This window comes from Halichondria panicea, chromosome 4, assembly GCF_963675165.1.
Source record: "Halichondria panicea chromosome 4, odHalPani1.1, whole genome shotgun sequence".
NCBI classification, from domain to species: domain Eukaryota; kingdom Metazoa; phylum Porifera; class Demospongiae; order Suberitida; family Halichondriidae; genus Halichondria; species Halichondria panicea.
Window position 1 is genome coordinate 2,738,230 of NC_087380.1, and position 15,034 is coordinate 2,753,263.

Here is a 15,034-nt window from a genome sequence, read left to right on the forward strand (position 1 = left end):
ACATTTGGGTGTATAACCTTTTTGGTAAATGACATCCCAGTGCAGGCTGACGATGTGATTGGTGTTTGCATTTACGACCCTCCAGACAATGCTGAACCTGTCGACATATTTGGGACTGATTATACAAACAGAGTGCAATTTGACGCAGTTGGCCAAAATACAGGATCAGAACATTTTCTTATGTCCACCGGTAACTCTGGCTGTGGAGACATGTCCGTCCCAAACCCAGTAACAGTTAGTTCTCTTAATAGAGCAAACGAGAGAGTTCTACATATGTATGCCGACATAAGTAAGTGAAAATCCATTCAAAAATAGTTTTATGATTGACCATTTTGTTTTACAGCTCCTCTCCCAACCACTGAACCTCCAACCAACCCCACAACTATGGGCACAATACCACCCTCCTCGACAGATCCTCCCTTAGCTACAACAGAGACTGACAGTTTAACAGGCACAATAGAAACTACTCTCTCAAATGAGGTGCCACAAACAGACTCTCTCACAACTAGTACAGGAAATGATTCGATCACCATGGCCCCTTTGGCCCCAGCCGAGAATACCGGAGTTGTAGCGGATGTGATGGTGCCATTGCTAGTAATAGTAATCGTCCTGGCAGTGGTGACTTTGGTAGTTTTTGTTTTTCTGGTGAAAAGAGGAAGATCCCGAAAGGAGATAGCAAAGGTAAATGTTGGTAGGAACACTACTGGAATCAACAATGAGATGGGTAAGGTATTGTTTATCACAATAAGCATGTGGATACAGTGTCACACTTATATTGTCAGTGTGTTTATTAAATGCTATATATAGATCAGCTGTCAGATTGAAAGCATAATTATCACGTGTGGATTCATTGCTTGTATATGCACATACAGTAAGAAGCCCCCACTCCATCAGTCTAAAGTCCAACGAGGCTTACGGTGTTCACGGCGAAACTCAAGACTCTGCCACAGACTACTATGATAATGTTCTTACGGAATCGACTGCAGAGGGGCCCCTCTATGATAGTGTCACAGAATCTGGAGAAGGTAAAGATGTGATAAGAGGATACGCCAATAAATAATTAGGTACGATGTGCACATAAATGTTCACTAGCAATAATAATTATTGCCTGACAATGCATGAAGCATTGATGTACCGTATAGCGTAATCTTCAAGGTGCTTAATTTTCGCTGTTTTTGAGGGTTAGCAAAATCCTCCACAAAAAGGGTTCCACAACACAGCTTTAACGGCGGACACAACGTGCATTGACATCCGAGAAGTATATACACAATTTATTAAGCAGTTTAACTGCCTTGAAATATTCGCACTATATGCACAATTGCTTTTATGGCATGCATTGTTATTGCAGGACAATTATCAACAACTCCCACTCAACAACCCAATGATTTAAACCCTGATGTGACTTATGAGGTAGTACCAGGACCTACACATTACAACGATTCCTGTCAGCCGATACCTTTGGAAAATAATGAAGCTTACAGTGTACACAAATCTGGAAATGAAAGAAGTATAGAAATGCCGGGTGAAACATACTTTCAAGAAGTGGACCTCAAGTCCAACGAGGCGTATGGTGTGAGAGGGGAGGTGCAAGTTGCTGCCATTAATGGGACCACTGATGCAGTGTGCTATAGAGTAATTGACTTGCCTGGTCATCAATCTGGAGAAGCAACCAGTGGAACTGAAATTCTAATGGACAGTAATGAGGCATATCATACATCTGAGAGAGATAGACAAACTGAAGAAACACTTGATTATGATTACGCTATCCTGTAAACTGAATGAATCACTAGCTGTATGCGTGATCGTTGTAATATTTTAGTGTAACTGGTCGTTTTAAGAACCAGTGATTCTTGCTTTTAGCAGTAGGAGACGACCTCCATGCATGCAGAATTCATGCTAACTAAATAATTAGCATAGAGTAGATAAACATTAGCGTAATCAGATTTTTATTTGTTTTTTGTGTACTATTTTGGCAGATTTGAATTTGAAAACGCTAACGTTTATCTACCTCTTTTTTAGTAACCTCAAGGTAATCTACAGTTTCAATATTTACCACCACACACCCACCCTGGCCCCAATATAGCCTGGACAGTTAATGCCTATCAATGCTGAAATTTTCTTAACAATGGCTTTTGGGATGCATGAAGTACCTACATCTTAGCTGCACAGAGACATGGCTGCTAGAAATGTGCTACTGGCAGAGACATGGCTGTTAGGAATGTGCTACAGAGACATGCTTTTCTGGCCCTTCACTTGCTGTTATGCTATCTACGGTTTGTCCCCCCAGACAATACACGCGGCACCAGACAGGAAATGCGACGCGAACGCTGTCCGGCACGGACCGTTTCTGCGCGCGCAATTAGTCCCCCGTGATTAGTCCTGTCTTCTCTTCTTGAACTTCTGTACTGCCTCTTGACGTTCCACTTGTACTGAAAAAGAAAGGGAATCCGACTAGAAAAACATTTGCAATGTGAAAAATTGCTAGGATTGGCCAGGGGAACCACAAAAAAGCGTGGAAACAAGAAATCCGACGAGAGCATAACTCCAATCCGTTACAACGTCATGAACATGTACAATACATAGTATATAGACTGTGTTCCAGGTCCATCTCTACCAGCTTCCATCCACCACATCAGGTCACCAGTACGGTCCGTGCATGTTACTACGCATGGATGGACTGTGTGTACCTGTTCTCAACACTGCATGTATTAGGAACATCAATTCATCACAAATCATCATAATTATATGCGCACATTCTAAAATGGATGTATAATAAAAGGATTGGTCATCACCCCACCAGTAAAATTGCGTATTTATATTATAATTATTGGCCGGGAAAACAACCAGTACATGTGATTGACGTTGTAACGGATTGGAGTTATGCTCTCGTCGGATTTCTTGTTTCCACGCTTTTTTGTGGTTCCCCTGGCCAATCCTAGCAATTTTTCACATTGCAAATGTTTTTCTAGTCGGATGTATTTACATTCTGTTATAGTATCAGATAATCAGATGAGGCTAGATGACCTGCTCCAGAGCATTGATGTGTCCATAGCAGATAACCAGCCAAAATCAGATTGGCGAAAACGTATGGATACCCGCGAGGAGAACTGGGAAGCATTCCGCAGTAAATTGTTTGAAGAAGTAGTCATGTACTCTTCAATGCCTGCTGATTCTGTAAGTTATGATGACCATAAAGACTTATTTCCATGTATACTCTACTATAGGCTTGTTTTATGTGTGGTGACGAAAGTCCTCAAATTTGATGTCATCAGTGCGGCGCTTCACAGTACATGTGCAATATCTGTGATGTTGTAGCTCATAAGCACCAGCCTTTATTTAATTTTTAACGTCAATCACATGTACTGGTTGTTTTCCCGGCCAATAATTATAATATAAATACGCAATTTTACTGAAAGCTGCCAAAGCTATCTCGAAGACAATGGTCAATCTTGATGAGACTGGCTTGGAGGTGGCAGGATGCAGGCATGCCTTAGCTTTGAAAGCTTTAAACATGTTCCGAGGAGAGATGTAAGTGGTAGATTCGTATAGTAATAATGCTAGATGGAAAAATTAACCTTCCTTGTAGATTTGGATATCCTCATTATCTCCACACAAAGTACTTTTCTAAAGCGAAGTGTGTTTGGGCCGACGTTATGTGTCAGTATTGGCCCTGGGCCAAATAAAAGGTGAACTCCTGTCCCGAGACTAAAGACGCAATGTCTTCCCAACCATGTTTGTCTGTGATGCACGCTAAAGCTCACTCATGGCATTGTCAGGTAGGTTATTTTTTAACTATTGTAAAGTTCTCATAACACATTGTAATGTACAGGTATTATGGGGTGGAAGGTGGCAGCCAAATTCAGCAGCTGGAGCTGGGGAAGAAATGGAGCAGCTCTTTAGCTATCTCAGTCGTTTCAACTTAACAACAAAGTACATGAATGCAGCTGGTGTGTGATTATATTTTTGCTAAATAATTAGTGGTTATCTATTAGGCCGAGAAGAACAGCTAACAGAAGCAGCAATGTTTTGGAATGATAGAAAGATCAGTAGTCTTCCAAGCTACTTGAAGTGTCGCTTAAACAAGGTGTGTTAATTGTTTGCATGTACGCTATTTTGTGTGTTTATTAACTACTGTAGACTCGACGTGATCTGGGTGAACTCAAAAAAGAATTGCTTCTCCTTCAAGATAAAGTTAGTAAGGATCTGACCCCTGAATATTGCGAACAATGCCGTCAAGAGGTGCAAGAAATCGCAAGGAGTATGTAATTATAATTTCTGTGTGGTAAATAGCTTCATTTGTGGTTAACACTAATTTTTAGGAGAATGTTCAGGTGGTGATATAATTGATTGCGAACAGCAAAGAGTTGACTACTTCCAACTGAAGATGTCGAACGACACTGCAATACAGTTGCAGCCACTGGTTAGAGAGAGGATCTAATTCAGCAATGAGTATTTTAACAGGTATATGCAGCTATAGCCTTTATATTTAACTCTATAATAATAATAATAATTATTATTATTATAGGCAATGAACAGCTGTATGCTGAGGCTGAAAAACTTTAATTCTCTTTCATGTGACTCTCACCACCAGCGACGGATGTCTGAATTAAAGAGTATGAATTAAAGAGTACGATAGTGCAATCAAATGCCATTTCTCCGGATCAAGTTGATACCGAGTGTGAACTAGCTGCAGCAAGAGCAGCCACATGCAAGTTTAAGGAACGTATAGAATTAGGGTACTTAACAGCTCAAAGGAGGCATGCCAACATTCAAAAGCTGTCCAATATGTTTATTAAATGTGCATGGTTGTGTTTTATGAGCATGAAATTGTGCAGCTACTAGCAAACAACGGGCAAAACTCAGGAAAGCAATATCAAATGACCACAAAAAACTCAAGAAATTGGCAAAGCAGTACAATGATCTCATACAGCAATACAACATGGAACTGCCTCAAGCCATAGACGAAGACATTTTATCAGGGAACTTTCCTTGGTCATCCCTTTCAAGTAAGCTAGTTATATATAGTCCAGCATATAGGTATACACTGTGACCGGCTTGAACTCTTTCGATCAGGTCGCTATTGTGTGTCAGTACAAGAAAAGTACAAAATTTCTACTGTGTACAACCAAATTCAGCGACTGAAAGAAGAAGAATCACTGCTACTGTTGGAGATGACCCAGTACTTAATGTACTTTAAAAGTTCTGTACCAAATAAGCTTGAATGTGATATTCAAGGTATGTTACGAACGTACCTGTAGTTGTTGTTCCTACATCTCTCTATAGCTATGCTTGATAGTACAAGTGGTAAACGATTGTGTATACGTATTAACATGTGTATGTACTGCATGTATTATAGAATTTTCAATATCACAATTCATTGTCAATCTTTTCCAGATTAGGGTCATCTAAGAGTAAACATCTAGGCCACAAACCACTTAGCAACCACTTAGGTCCTAACAGCTGGGATAGCCTTATGGATTTTCCCATACCATATACATGTAGCACACGATTTTTTATACTACTTTACTATTTTTTATGCTACTATAATTATACCATCATAATTATAATATGCAGTTGCTAGGATATAATAATTATGTCCAGGGTATATAACTTAACTATGATAATTCCCTTTGATATTTCCCCAGACATGCATGTTTGGGAAACTAAAGATTTTGTAGATAATTTTGTCTGGCTTGCTAAAAAGTACTAGTTTGAAAGTGAGTTACCATTGGTAGGGGGTAGATGCTCAGCGTAGCATAATTCAATCAGATGCATAGATACAATCATCACACTATAACAGTAATATTATTGTATACACATGCAGGTATTACAGCTGATATTCAGTCTTTAGATATATCCAACGATAATGGCCTGTCTTCTAGTGTCACTAGTACAACACCTTCAGCTTGTTCAAACGTAAACTATTATTATTATAACCTATTGATATTATGCATATGCGTATGTACATGCAGAAATATGCAGTCCTAACAAGGGCGTATACAGAGAAGAGGGCATGCAACTCGCCCAATTCTCAGAATCATCCGACTTCGTATTGAGCTATTTTTAGAACTGCCCACAAAACGCCCACGCGTAATCTTTGACCGCACAAGGTAAATCAAAGTCTTTTTTATATCTGTGCTAGCTAGCTAGCTCGATTGCAGCATAGTAAAACTAGTTCTCAGCAGCAGTATGGCTCGTACTAGCAGTATCAAAGGCAAACCATCCAACAGTTGCAACTCCAAGAAGATGAAACCTAGGTACAATAAACCTGTCTTCCTGAGTCTCTGGTACTTCTTAACAATGCGCCCAGCACTTAACTTCCCGCTCGAAGGGGTTGTCTTGGACCTGGCTGGACGAGGACTGGTCATGACACTTCTCTAAAATAATACTCCACTGTTAGCTAGCTAGCTAGCTAGCAAAGGCTAGGCAGCTCTGATGTACACGCCCATAATTATAACTCCGTAAACAACACCGCCCACTTGTTCACGTCCGTATACTGGATTCTATTTTTAGCATATCCGGTCTCTGATACGAAGTCGGATGAGTACGTAGGGTACATAGTGAGTTGCATGCCCTCTTCTCTGTATACGCCCTTGGTCCTAACCAAGAACAAACGAACTTTGGATGGACTTTTGGCTATTAAGAGGAGTGGCCTCAGTGATGCTGCTAAGCACCTCAATTGTGCTGTTCAGGGGCGGATCCAGGGGTGATTTTGAGGGGCTGAAGCCCCCCCCTTTTGAAAAAACTACCATGTTGTAGTCTGACTCTACAACAATTTTACCACCAATTATGCATCTGTAGACTCACTTGAAATCACTTGAGAGATGCTAGACAACAGCTACTAGGAGTATAAAGGATCTAGGGTAGCTAGCTGGACGTACCTAGCTAGCTAGCTAGCTGTACTTACGTATGTACATCTGATCAGTACAGTATCACCATAGTATTAAAAGTAAGTGCCGTATTCTACTCATTAATATGAAAGTTCAAAGGTCAAATCTTGAAAAAAATTGCCTCCGGCGAGGCTGCCCTGGGCGGCTCTCCTACGGGGCTTCGCCCCTTTCTAGCTAGCCCCCCCCTTTTGTTTTTCCTGGATCCGCCCCTGCTGTTCAAGAGTTTAAGAATGAACCTACGTTCAGCGAAAATGACCAGCTTGCATATCTCATGATAGCGGAAGATAATGACTCAGAGAACGATAGTGATGATTATGAATATTGATAGTTTGCATGAGTAACCAACTGACTGTATAAAATTATGATACTAAATTAATGAATAATAATTACTATGAGCTATATAGCAATAGACTATATATTCATGCCTTAAATAAAATTCAGTTCAATTCACAGTTAATAAATTAATTCTTATTATGGCAATGTCTTTTTAAACATGCCTTTTTCCATTTCTGATTTAAGCATGTTGGGCATGTACCACAATTAGGATGTCGGCAGACACCGCAACGACGACGTTTCTTTATCAGTTAGGGTGGTAGTGAAGACAGTAACTGTTAATTGCCTGTGTCGGGGCACTGTTAGAGACAGCAGCAGCAGGCTGACTGCAGCTGGTAGGGCTAGTAGAGAGGGTGGAACTGTTAGTGTTAATGGGAACATTTTCCTGTGTCGGGGCACTGTTAGAGTCGGCAGCAGGCTGACTGGTAGGGCTAGTAGAGGGGGTGGAACTGTTAGTGTTAATGGGAACATTTTCCTGTGTCGGGGCACTGTTAGAGTCGGCAGCAGGCTGACTGGTAGGGCTAGTAGAGAGGGTGGAACTGTTAGTGTTGATGGGAACATTTTCCTGTGTCGGGGCACTGTTAGAGTCGGCAGCAGGCTGACTGGTAGGGCTAGTAGAGAGGGTGGAACTGTTAGTGTTGATGGGAACATTTTCCTGTGTCGGGGCACTGTTAGAGTCGGCAGCAGGCTGACTGGTAGGGCTAGTAGAGAGGGTGGAACTGTTAGTGTTGATGGGAACATTTTCCTGTGTCGGGGCACTGTTAGAGTTGGCAGCAGGCTGACTGGTAGGGCTAGTAGAGAGGGTGGAACTGTTAGTGTTGATGGGAACATTTTCCTGTGTCGGGGCACTGTTAGAGTCGGCAGCAGGCTGACTGTTAGGGCTAGTAGAGAGGGTGGAACTGTTAGTGTTGATGGGAACATTTTCCTGTGTCGGGGCACTGTTAGAGTCGGCAGCAGGCTGACTGGTAGGGCTAGTAGAGAGGGTGGAACTGTTAGTTAGGGTAGTATTGGGTTTCACATTCATGTAAGACTTCCACAATTGAAAAACGTTTTCATATTTATGACTGAACTCCTTAGCTGCACCAGGTGTATAGTGATTCTTTGATAAGTGTGTATACTTTGGAATACCTATGCGTAATGATAAAGACATCATATCCAAGTTGGTGCAACTGGTTTGCCTGGAGGAACACAAAAACAAAGTTAACATTCATAAATAAATGTACCATGTGTGAGACATCACAATTATAGAAAGAGTCCAGAGAAGAAAGCATCGAACGAATGCATACTGTGCATCAGTTGTAGATTTTGTCTCTGAACTGATAATAATATTTTATTTGGCAATAACATTCTATTGCTGTCTCGAGGCAAGTGGGGCCGGCTCCAGGCGCTCAGATTGGTCAGTTATACCAAGCAGGAAGCCACATTACTTTCCGGATGCAAGGTAATACTTCGTTCGATACTCTCTCCTTTTATTATGGACTCTTAATTGATTATTATATGATTTTTGCAAATCAAACTTTTTCCCCAGCTATAATTATAGGCACATAGAGAGGCACACAGAGAGGTACACAACTTGTATCGTCTCATATCATAATTATGTTGGTAGCTATAAGCATGATACATCACTTCAGCCATGCAATTAACTTGCATAAGTGTGCAACAATCATACATGCAAGTAGTATAATTATCACTATATAATTATAATCAATGTGCTGATAACTGGTTATAATTATTAACAATCCCAATATGTAATTCCACTCAACCTTTTTGTGAAGTTGTGCCAATAGATCCGCAGGATACTTTCTTGGCTCTCCTACAGCCAGTTTCTTATTGGAAGGTGGAAAAACGGCCTTACAGGAGGGACATTTATTACAACGAATATGACAGTATTCTCCACATTGACACCGTCGTCTTGGGGTGGCATGGATTTCTACAAAATAATTTTAACGACACTTTAAACAGGGTAAAAGACAACAATAATTATGAATGAAAATTCAGGCTGTTAATTAACAATGGAAACTCACTGTAACTGATCGACTATAGTTGCAACCCACTAAAAGGGCCCATGCAGGTTGTCACTCTTCAGCGGTTGTAACCACTAGTAGACCACATTCATAATACTGAGTTGGGCAGCGTCGCAAAAGCAATTATTGCTGCATATAATTATTGTAGCCATAATTATGTATACCGTATAGCACGAAATTTTCGCGGATTTCGTGAGTTAGCAATCCTACACGAACATTAAGTCCACGAAAATTGTTCTTTAATTAGAATTATCTGCTATATATATAATTATTCCGGTATATATAAGCTGTCATTCCGCGAACATTGTGCAACAAAATGCTTTTAGAGGCCATTCCACGAAATATAAGTGCCTTGAAAATATCGCGCTATACGGCAACAATTTTCCGCTCCCCTAATTTGTCAATGGGATGGGTAATTTGGATACTTATAAGGCTTTATGATAAAGTTTTAGGTATCAGGCCTTCATACAGAAAAATGACAGAAAATCAACATTTCAGAAAAATGAGGGGCGAGGCGATTATCTGTGTGTGTTAGCACATGGCCATCTAGGGGGGAGTCTGGGGGCATGCCCCAAGGAAAGTTTTGTGTTTAGACTGTCGTATATCGCATCTGGTGCATTTTTAGGAACTGTGGTGTCAGTGTCAGGGTTATTGTTATAATAGCATTGGGGAATGTAATAAAAATGCAGTTGCCTAGGCTGAATGGTACTAGATAAAAGCCATAACCTGAGCAACACAAGCCTTTCTCACTTATATTAGTTAATGAAAGTCGCTCCCTCTGTACTTACAGATAGTGACTTAGAAGAATAAATTGTGAACGTATAAACAGAAAGAGTAGTAGAATAGCAGAGCTTCGTAAAGAACTCAATATTGAATAATTAGGCAGAGTTCTTTGTTTGGTTGGTGTGTCACAGGCCGTAACACTGTGTGTTATGGTCTATATTTTCTTTTACAATTGCCAGGGGGGCAAAATTGTAGCCAGGGGGTGAGCGTCCCCCCTCTATGAAGCCCTGGGTATACTGTCTGTATCAATAATACAAAGGCGGGTGGGAGGCGAATGGGCTAGATGCATGAGACCCCTTTACCAACATGAAAAAAAAGCACTGCAGTGGGCATACAAACTTTTGAGTACTGGTAGTTCTACAAATAAATATAGTACACACCTAATATTTGAGTTAGCTATATAATTATAAAGGTATACAGACTAATCACGAACAAGGAAATTCAATTACAATTCAGTTCATGAGATACTTAAGCGCCTCGAACATTTTGAAGGTTTCCTTCGAGGTTGGACTGCAGTGTATATTTAAACTTGGTATACATCTCTATGTACATGCTAGAAGTGCACACGTCAACTGAATCAGTGATGCAACGAAAAGGTCAATGTTCCAAAACAACATCAAAAATACTAAATTGAAATTGCAAACATCAGATTTTTGTTTCCCTCTGCAAATGCTACAAACTGATGTCCATCTACCGTCGTAGTTGATACAGCGCCACCATAATTATAAGCTCAGACTTGACGCAATTTTTAGGACCTAAAACGCTGAAAAGCGCCAACGGTTACTTTAATTGGCGCTTATAAAAAGGCATGTTTGTGCTACCAAGGCAGCCGGCTTTTACTTTTTTGACCCATAACATTTTTTGATGATGAATAGTTTTACAATAAGATGCAGCAGTAAAATACAGAGGCCAAAAATCAAACCATCCACCTGTGTACTAGAGATTGACACTATAGACGACTAACTGTAGCCCATAAACACCAGCTTGGATTGAGCACAATTTGGGGGTTCTATAAAAACATACCACTCCAAAGTGTAGATAGGCGTGCCGCGCCCATCCCCCATCCCCAACCATATATATAGAGGCGGCCATGCTCATAATTATTCTAATTCATTTTTCCCGGCTGGGGCTGTAATTATAATCACGATACTAAGACATTTCAGTGGTCTCGAATATACACGAGGGAACATGCAGCTATGAATTGTGTGCTAGCCCAGCAGACGACAAGTGTAGGTGACGAGACTTTTTCTCTCACCCATGCAGATGTCTGGGACTCAGTACTGGAGTGTATACAAGTGAGATCCACTGACCTTCAGTGTGTTCAATATCTTTAACAGGATCCATGTTTAGATCTACATGCACACTACCCACACAGCAGAGTCCACTTCAATTGGGCTAGGCACAGCTTCCCTGGAGGTGCAGGGCTCGGATCATCGGAACCATTTATGCTATTCATCTATAATGATGGCCACACCTATATAGATCAATGGTCAATAATGGCATCTTTTCTATTAGTCTATATTCACAAAGAGTATAAGTTGCTTTATTTCCTGTGACACCCGGCAAGATCTGTAAACGCTATACAATTTGCAGTCTACACTGTACTACAGTGCATTTTAGTTTAAGAGCTATAGACTAGATACTTACTTGTAAGATGAGTTACAGTAAGTCATCAGGTCTTGCTCAGTGGACAGTAATCATTTGCTTTTATATAGGTGAGTCATCTTGTTTGTTCAGATCTACCATAATTTATATAAAACTTAGTCTAGTGGTTTTTTTCTTTTTATACTCTGCTATTCTTCAGCCCTTGAGGTGCTCACAATCCATGGGCAAAGTTGTCGTGTTGGAACTGATGCTACAGAGTTTGAAGCTAACAGAGAACATAGTTTCTACCTCAACACTCAAGATCCAGCTCAATGTGATGGGACAATAACTGAATTTAATTTCTGCTACTATCGCTCGAACCCAATTCAAATTGCTGCATCATATGACTTTACCTTCTCTGTGTACAGAAGAAGCAGCTCAGAATATATAAGTGTATCAGAAGCATTCACTACAGGCAGAACTGTTGCTAACTTTGGCACTGGCTGTAGAACCTTTTCGGTAAATGATATTCCAGTGCAGGCTGGCGATGTGATTGGTGTTTGCATTTACGACCCTCCAGACAATGCTGAATCTGTCGACATATTTGGGAATGATTATACTAACAGACTACCAATAGACATGGTTAGCCAAGATGCAGGAGAAGATCGTTTTCTTATGTCCACCGGTAACTCTGGCTGTGGAGACATGTCCGTCCCAAGTCCAGTAGCAGTTAGTTCTCTTAATAGAGCAGACGACAGAGTTTTACACATTCATGCCGACATAAGTAAGTGAAAATCCATTCAAACATAATTTTATGATTACCATTGTGTTTTATACAGCTCCCCTCCCAACCACTGAACCTCCAATCATCCTCACGACTATGGGCACAACACCACCCTCCTCAACAGATCCTCCCATAGTTACTGACAGCACGACAGAGACTGAAAGTTCAACAGGCACAATAGAAACTTCTCTCTCAAATGAGGTGCCACTAACAAACTCTCCCACAACTAGTACAGGAAATGACTCAATCACCATGGCCCCTTTGGCCCCAGCCGAGAATACCGGAGTTGTAGCGGGTGTGATGGTGCCATTGCTAGTAATAGTAATCGTCCTGGCAGTGGTGACTTTGGTGGTTGTTGTTTTTCTGGTGAAGAGAGGAAGATCCCGAAAGGAGATAGCAGAGGTAAATGTTGGTAGGAACACTACTGCAATCAACAATGATATGGGTAAGGTGTTGTTTATCCCAATAAGCATGTAGGTACAGTGTCACACTAGCTGTTAGTGTTCAGTGTGTTTATTTAATGCTATAGATCAGCTGTCAGATTGAAAGCACATAATTATCACATGTGGATTCATTGCTTGTATATGCACATACAGTAAGAAGCCCCCACTCCATCAGTCTAAAGTCCAATGAGGCTTACAGTGTTCACGGCAAGACTCAAGACTCTGCCACAGACTATGTTACGGAATCGACTGCAGAGGGGCCTCTCTATGATAGTGTCACAGAATCTGGAGAAGGTAAAGATGTGATAAGAGGATGCATCAATGAATAATTAGGTACGATGTGCACATAATTATTCACTAGCAATAATAATTATTGCCTGACAATGCATGAAGCATTGATGTACCGTATAGCGTAATCTTCAAGGTGCTTAATTTTCGCTGTTTTTGAGGGTTAGCAAAATCCTCCACAAAATGGTTTCACAACACAGCTATAACGGCGGACACAACGTGCATTGACATCCGAGAAGTATATACACAATTTATTAAGCAGTTCAACGAAAATTAATTGCCTTGAAATGTTCGCACTATAATTATGCGCAATTGCTTTTATGGCATGTATTGTTATTGCAGGACAATTATCAACAACTCCCACTCAACAGCCCAATGATTTAAACCCTGATGTGACTTATGAGGAAGTGCCAGGACCTACACACTACAATGATCCCTGTCAGCCGATACCTTTGGAAAATAATGAAGCTTACAGTGTACACAAATCTGGAAATGAAAAAAGTATAGAAATGCCGGGTGAAACATACTTTCAAGAAGTGGACCTAAAGTCCAACGAGGCGTATAGTGTGAGAGGGGAGGTGCAAGTTGCTGCCATCAATGGGACCACTGATGCAGTGTGCTATAGTGTCATTGACTTGCCTGGTCATCAATCTGGAGAAGCAACCAGTGGAACTGAAATTCAAATGGACAGTAATGAGGCATATCGCACATCTGAGAGAGATAGACAACCTGAGGAAACTCTTGACTATGATTACGCTATCCTGTAAACTGATCATGAATCACTAGCTGTATGCCTGATCGTTGTAATATTTTAGTGTAACTGGTCGTTTTAAGAACCAGTGATTCTTGCTTTTAGCAGCAGGAGACAACCTCCATGCATGCAGAATTCATGCTAACTAAATAATTAGCATAGAGTAGATAAACATTAGCGTAATCAGATTTTTGTTTGTTTTTTGTGTACTATTTTGGCAGATTTGAATTTGAAAACGCTAACGTTTATCTACCTCTTTTTTAGCAACCTCAAGGTAATCTACAGTTTCAATATTTACCACCACACACCCACCCTGGCCCCAATATAGCCTGGACACAGTTAATGCCTATCAATGCTGACATTTTCTTAACAATGGCTTTTGGGGTGCATGAAGTACCTACCTCTCAGCTGCACAGAGACATGGCTGCTAGAAATGTGCTACTGGCAGAGACATAGCTGCTAGGAATGTGCTACTGGCAGAGACATGGCTGCTAGGAATGTGCTACAGAGACATGGCTGCTAGGAATGTGCTATATAGTGACAACAAATAGACATGCAAGGTGGTTTATTAGCAATATTTTTTTCCTGTAATCATTCCCTGACTTCAGAATGTCCTGACATGTACATCTTGCTGACGATATAGATCTATACGTCTCACAAGAAGGACAATATCGTCTATCACGTGGCCCCCTGAGGCCATTCACTACAAGAAGTACTCAACTGCCAGTGATATGTGGGCTTTATGGGTGTCTGCTCTATGAGATATGGAGTCTGCGACACAAGCCATTTGAACAATTTGAAAACCTTGAGTTTAAATCTACATGTATTACTATTAATTAACAAAGTGACACCTTTTATTTTTTGACTATTCATATTGTAGTCAGGTAGACTCTGGTCGACGTCTATCTCCCTATGGCTGCTCAAAAGTAATTTACCAGCTTATATAATGCATTGCTGGTAAGTTATCTGTTGTTTGTCTGTGCAGGTATATATTTTGTGTAGACTATTTGTTATTTGTAGGCATTCTGAGAGGAGCTCCCAACGTCCTGGTTTTGTGACATTGATTGTGTTGATGCTGGTTCGAGGAGATGTGGGTCCTCCACTAACCCACTGGCTGGAGTAGATCTATTGGGAGCTCCACTAGCTGGAGGCTG

The 15,034-nt window shown here is 40.8% G+C and overlaps 4 protein-coding genes across 5 annotated transcripts; 3 read left to right on the plus strand and 1 right to left on the minus strand.

Moving 5' to 3' along the window:
* Positions 1–153: 153 nt before the first annotated feature.
* Positions 154–1,773, plus strand: LOC135335117 (uncharacterized). The gene is made up of 4 exons (XM_064530544.1): positions 154–289; positions 344–724; positions 873–1,025; positions 1,349–1,773. Exons 1-4 carry the CDS (start codon positions 181–183, stop codon positions 1,771–1,773), a joined length of 1,068 nt encoding a protein of 355 aa, XP_064386614.1. The 5' UTR covers positions 154–180.
* A 1,863-nt stretch (positions 1,774–3,636) lies between these two features.
* On the plus strand, positions 3,637–4,780 carry LOC135335130 (uncharacterized). The gene is made up of 6 exons (XM_064530561.1): positions 3,637–3,776; positions 3,830–3,947; positions 3,993–4,084; positions 4,138–4,258; positions 4,320–4,461; positions 4,526–4,780. Exons 1-5 carry the CDS (start codon positions 3,717–3,719, stop codon positions 4,436–4,438), a joined length of 510 nt encoding a protein of 169 aa, XP_064386631.1. The 5' UTR covers positions 3,637–3,716; the 3' UTR covers positions 4,439–4,461; positions 4,526–4,780.
* Positions 4,781–7,164: 2,384 nt separating this feature from the next.
* LOC135335122 (mucin-5AC-like) lies at positions 7,165–11,492 on the minus strand. Of its 2 annotated transcripts, XM_064530554.1 has the most exons (3): positions 11,341–11,492; positions 8,987–9,153; positions 7,165–8,401 (listed from the first exon to the last, which is right to left on the minus strand). In XM_064530554.1, exon 3 carries the CDS (start codon positions 8,374–8,376, stop codon positions 7,471–7,473), a length of 906 nt encoding a protein of 301 aa, XP_064386624.1. In that variant the 5' UTR covers positions 8,377–8,401; positions 8,987–9,153; positions 11,341–11,492; the 3' UTR covers positions 7,165–7,470. The 2 variants fall into 2 exon arrangements, with proteins under 2 accessions (XP_064386624.1, XP_064386623.1); XM_064530553.1 differs by having other exon boundaries at positions 7,165–9,153.
* Positions 11,493–11,523: 31 nt separating this feature from the next.
* Positions 11,524–13,975, plus strand: LOC135335107 (uncharacterized). The gene is made up of 5 exons (XM_064530524.1): positions 11,524–11,745; positions 11,835–12,398; positions 12,454–12,843; positions 12,995–13,135; positions 13,472–13,975. The coding sequence occupies exons 1-5, from the start codon at positions 11,685–11,687 to the stop codon at positions 13,894–13,896; spliced, it is 1,581 nt and encodes a 526-aa protein (XP_064386594.1). The 5' UTR covers positions 11,524–11,684; the 3' UTR covers positions 13,897–13,975.
* Positions 13,976–15,034: the final 1,059 nt, after the last annotated feature.

Bases quoted from the DNA above. Each gene is read 5' to 3' on its own strand.
- LOC135335117 (XM_064530544.1), top strand. From the start codon at position 181: ATGTCCACCGGTAACTCTGGCTGTGGAGACATGTCCGTCCCAAACCCA. The intron at 290-343 runs GTAAGTGAAAAT...TTTGTTTTACAG, and splicing joins ACATATGTATGCCGACATAA to CTCCTCTCCCAACCACTGAA. The intron at 1,026-1,348 runs GTAAAGATGTGA...TTGTTATTGCAG, and splicing joins TGTCACAGAATCTGGAGAAG to GACAATTATCAACAACTCCC.
- LOC135335130 (XM_064530561.1), top strand. From the start codon at position 3,717: ATGTCTTCCCAACCATGTTTGTCTGTGATGCACGCTAAAGCTCACTCA. The intron at 4,085-4,137 runs GTGTGTTAATTG...TAACTACTGTAG, and splicing joins TGAAGTGTCGCTTAAACAAG to ACTCGACGTGATCTGGGTGA. The intron at 4,259-4,319 runs GTATGTAATTAT...ACTAATTTTTAG, and splicing joins GGTGCAAGAAATCGCAAGGA to GAGAATGTTCAGGTGGTGAT.
- LOC135335122 (XM_064530553.1), bottom strand. From the start codon at position 8,430: ATGTTAACTTTGTTTTTGTGTTCCTCCAGGCAAACCAGTTGCACCAAC.
- LOC135335107 (XM_064530524.1), top strand. From the start codon at position 11,685: ATGAGTTACAGTAAGTCATCAGGTCTTGCTCAGTGGACAGTAATCATT. The intron at 11,746-11,834 runs GTGAGTCATCTT...GCTATTCTTCAG, and splicing joins AATCATTTGCTTTTATATAG to CCCTTGAGGTGCTCACAATC. The intron at 12,399-12,453 runs GTAAGTGAAAAT...TGTTTTATACAG, and splicing joins ACACATTCATGCCGACATAA to CTCCCCTCCCAACCACTGAA.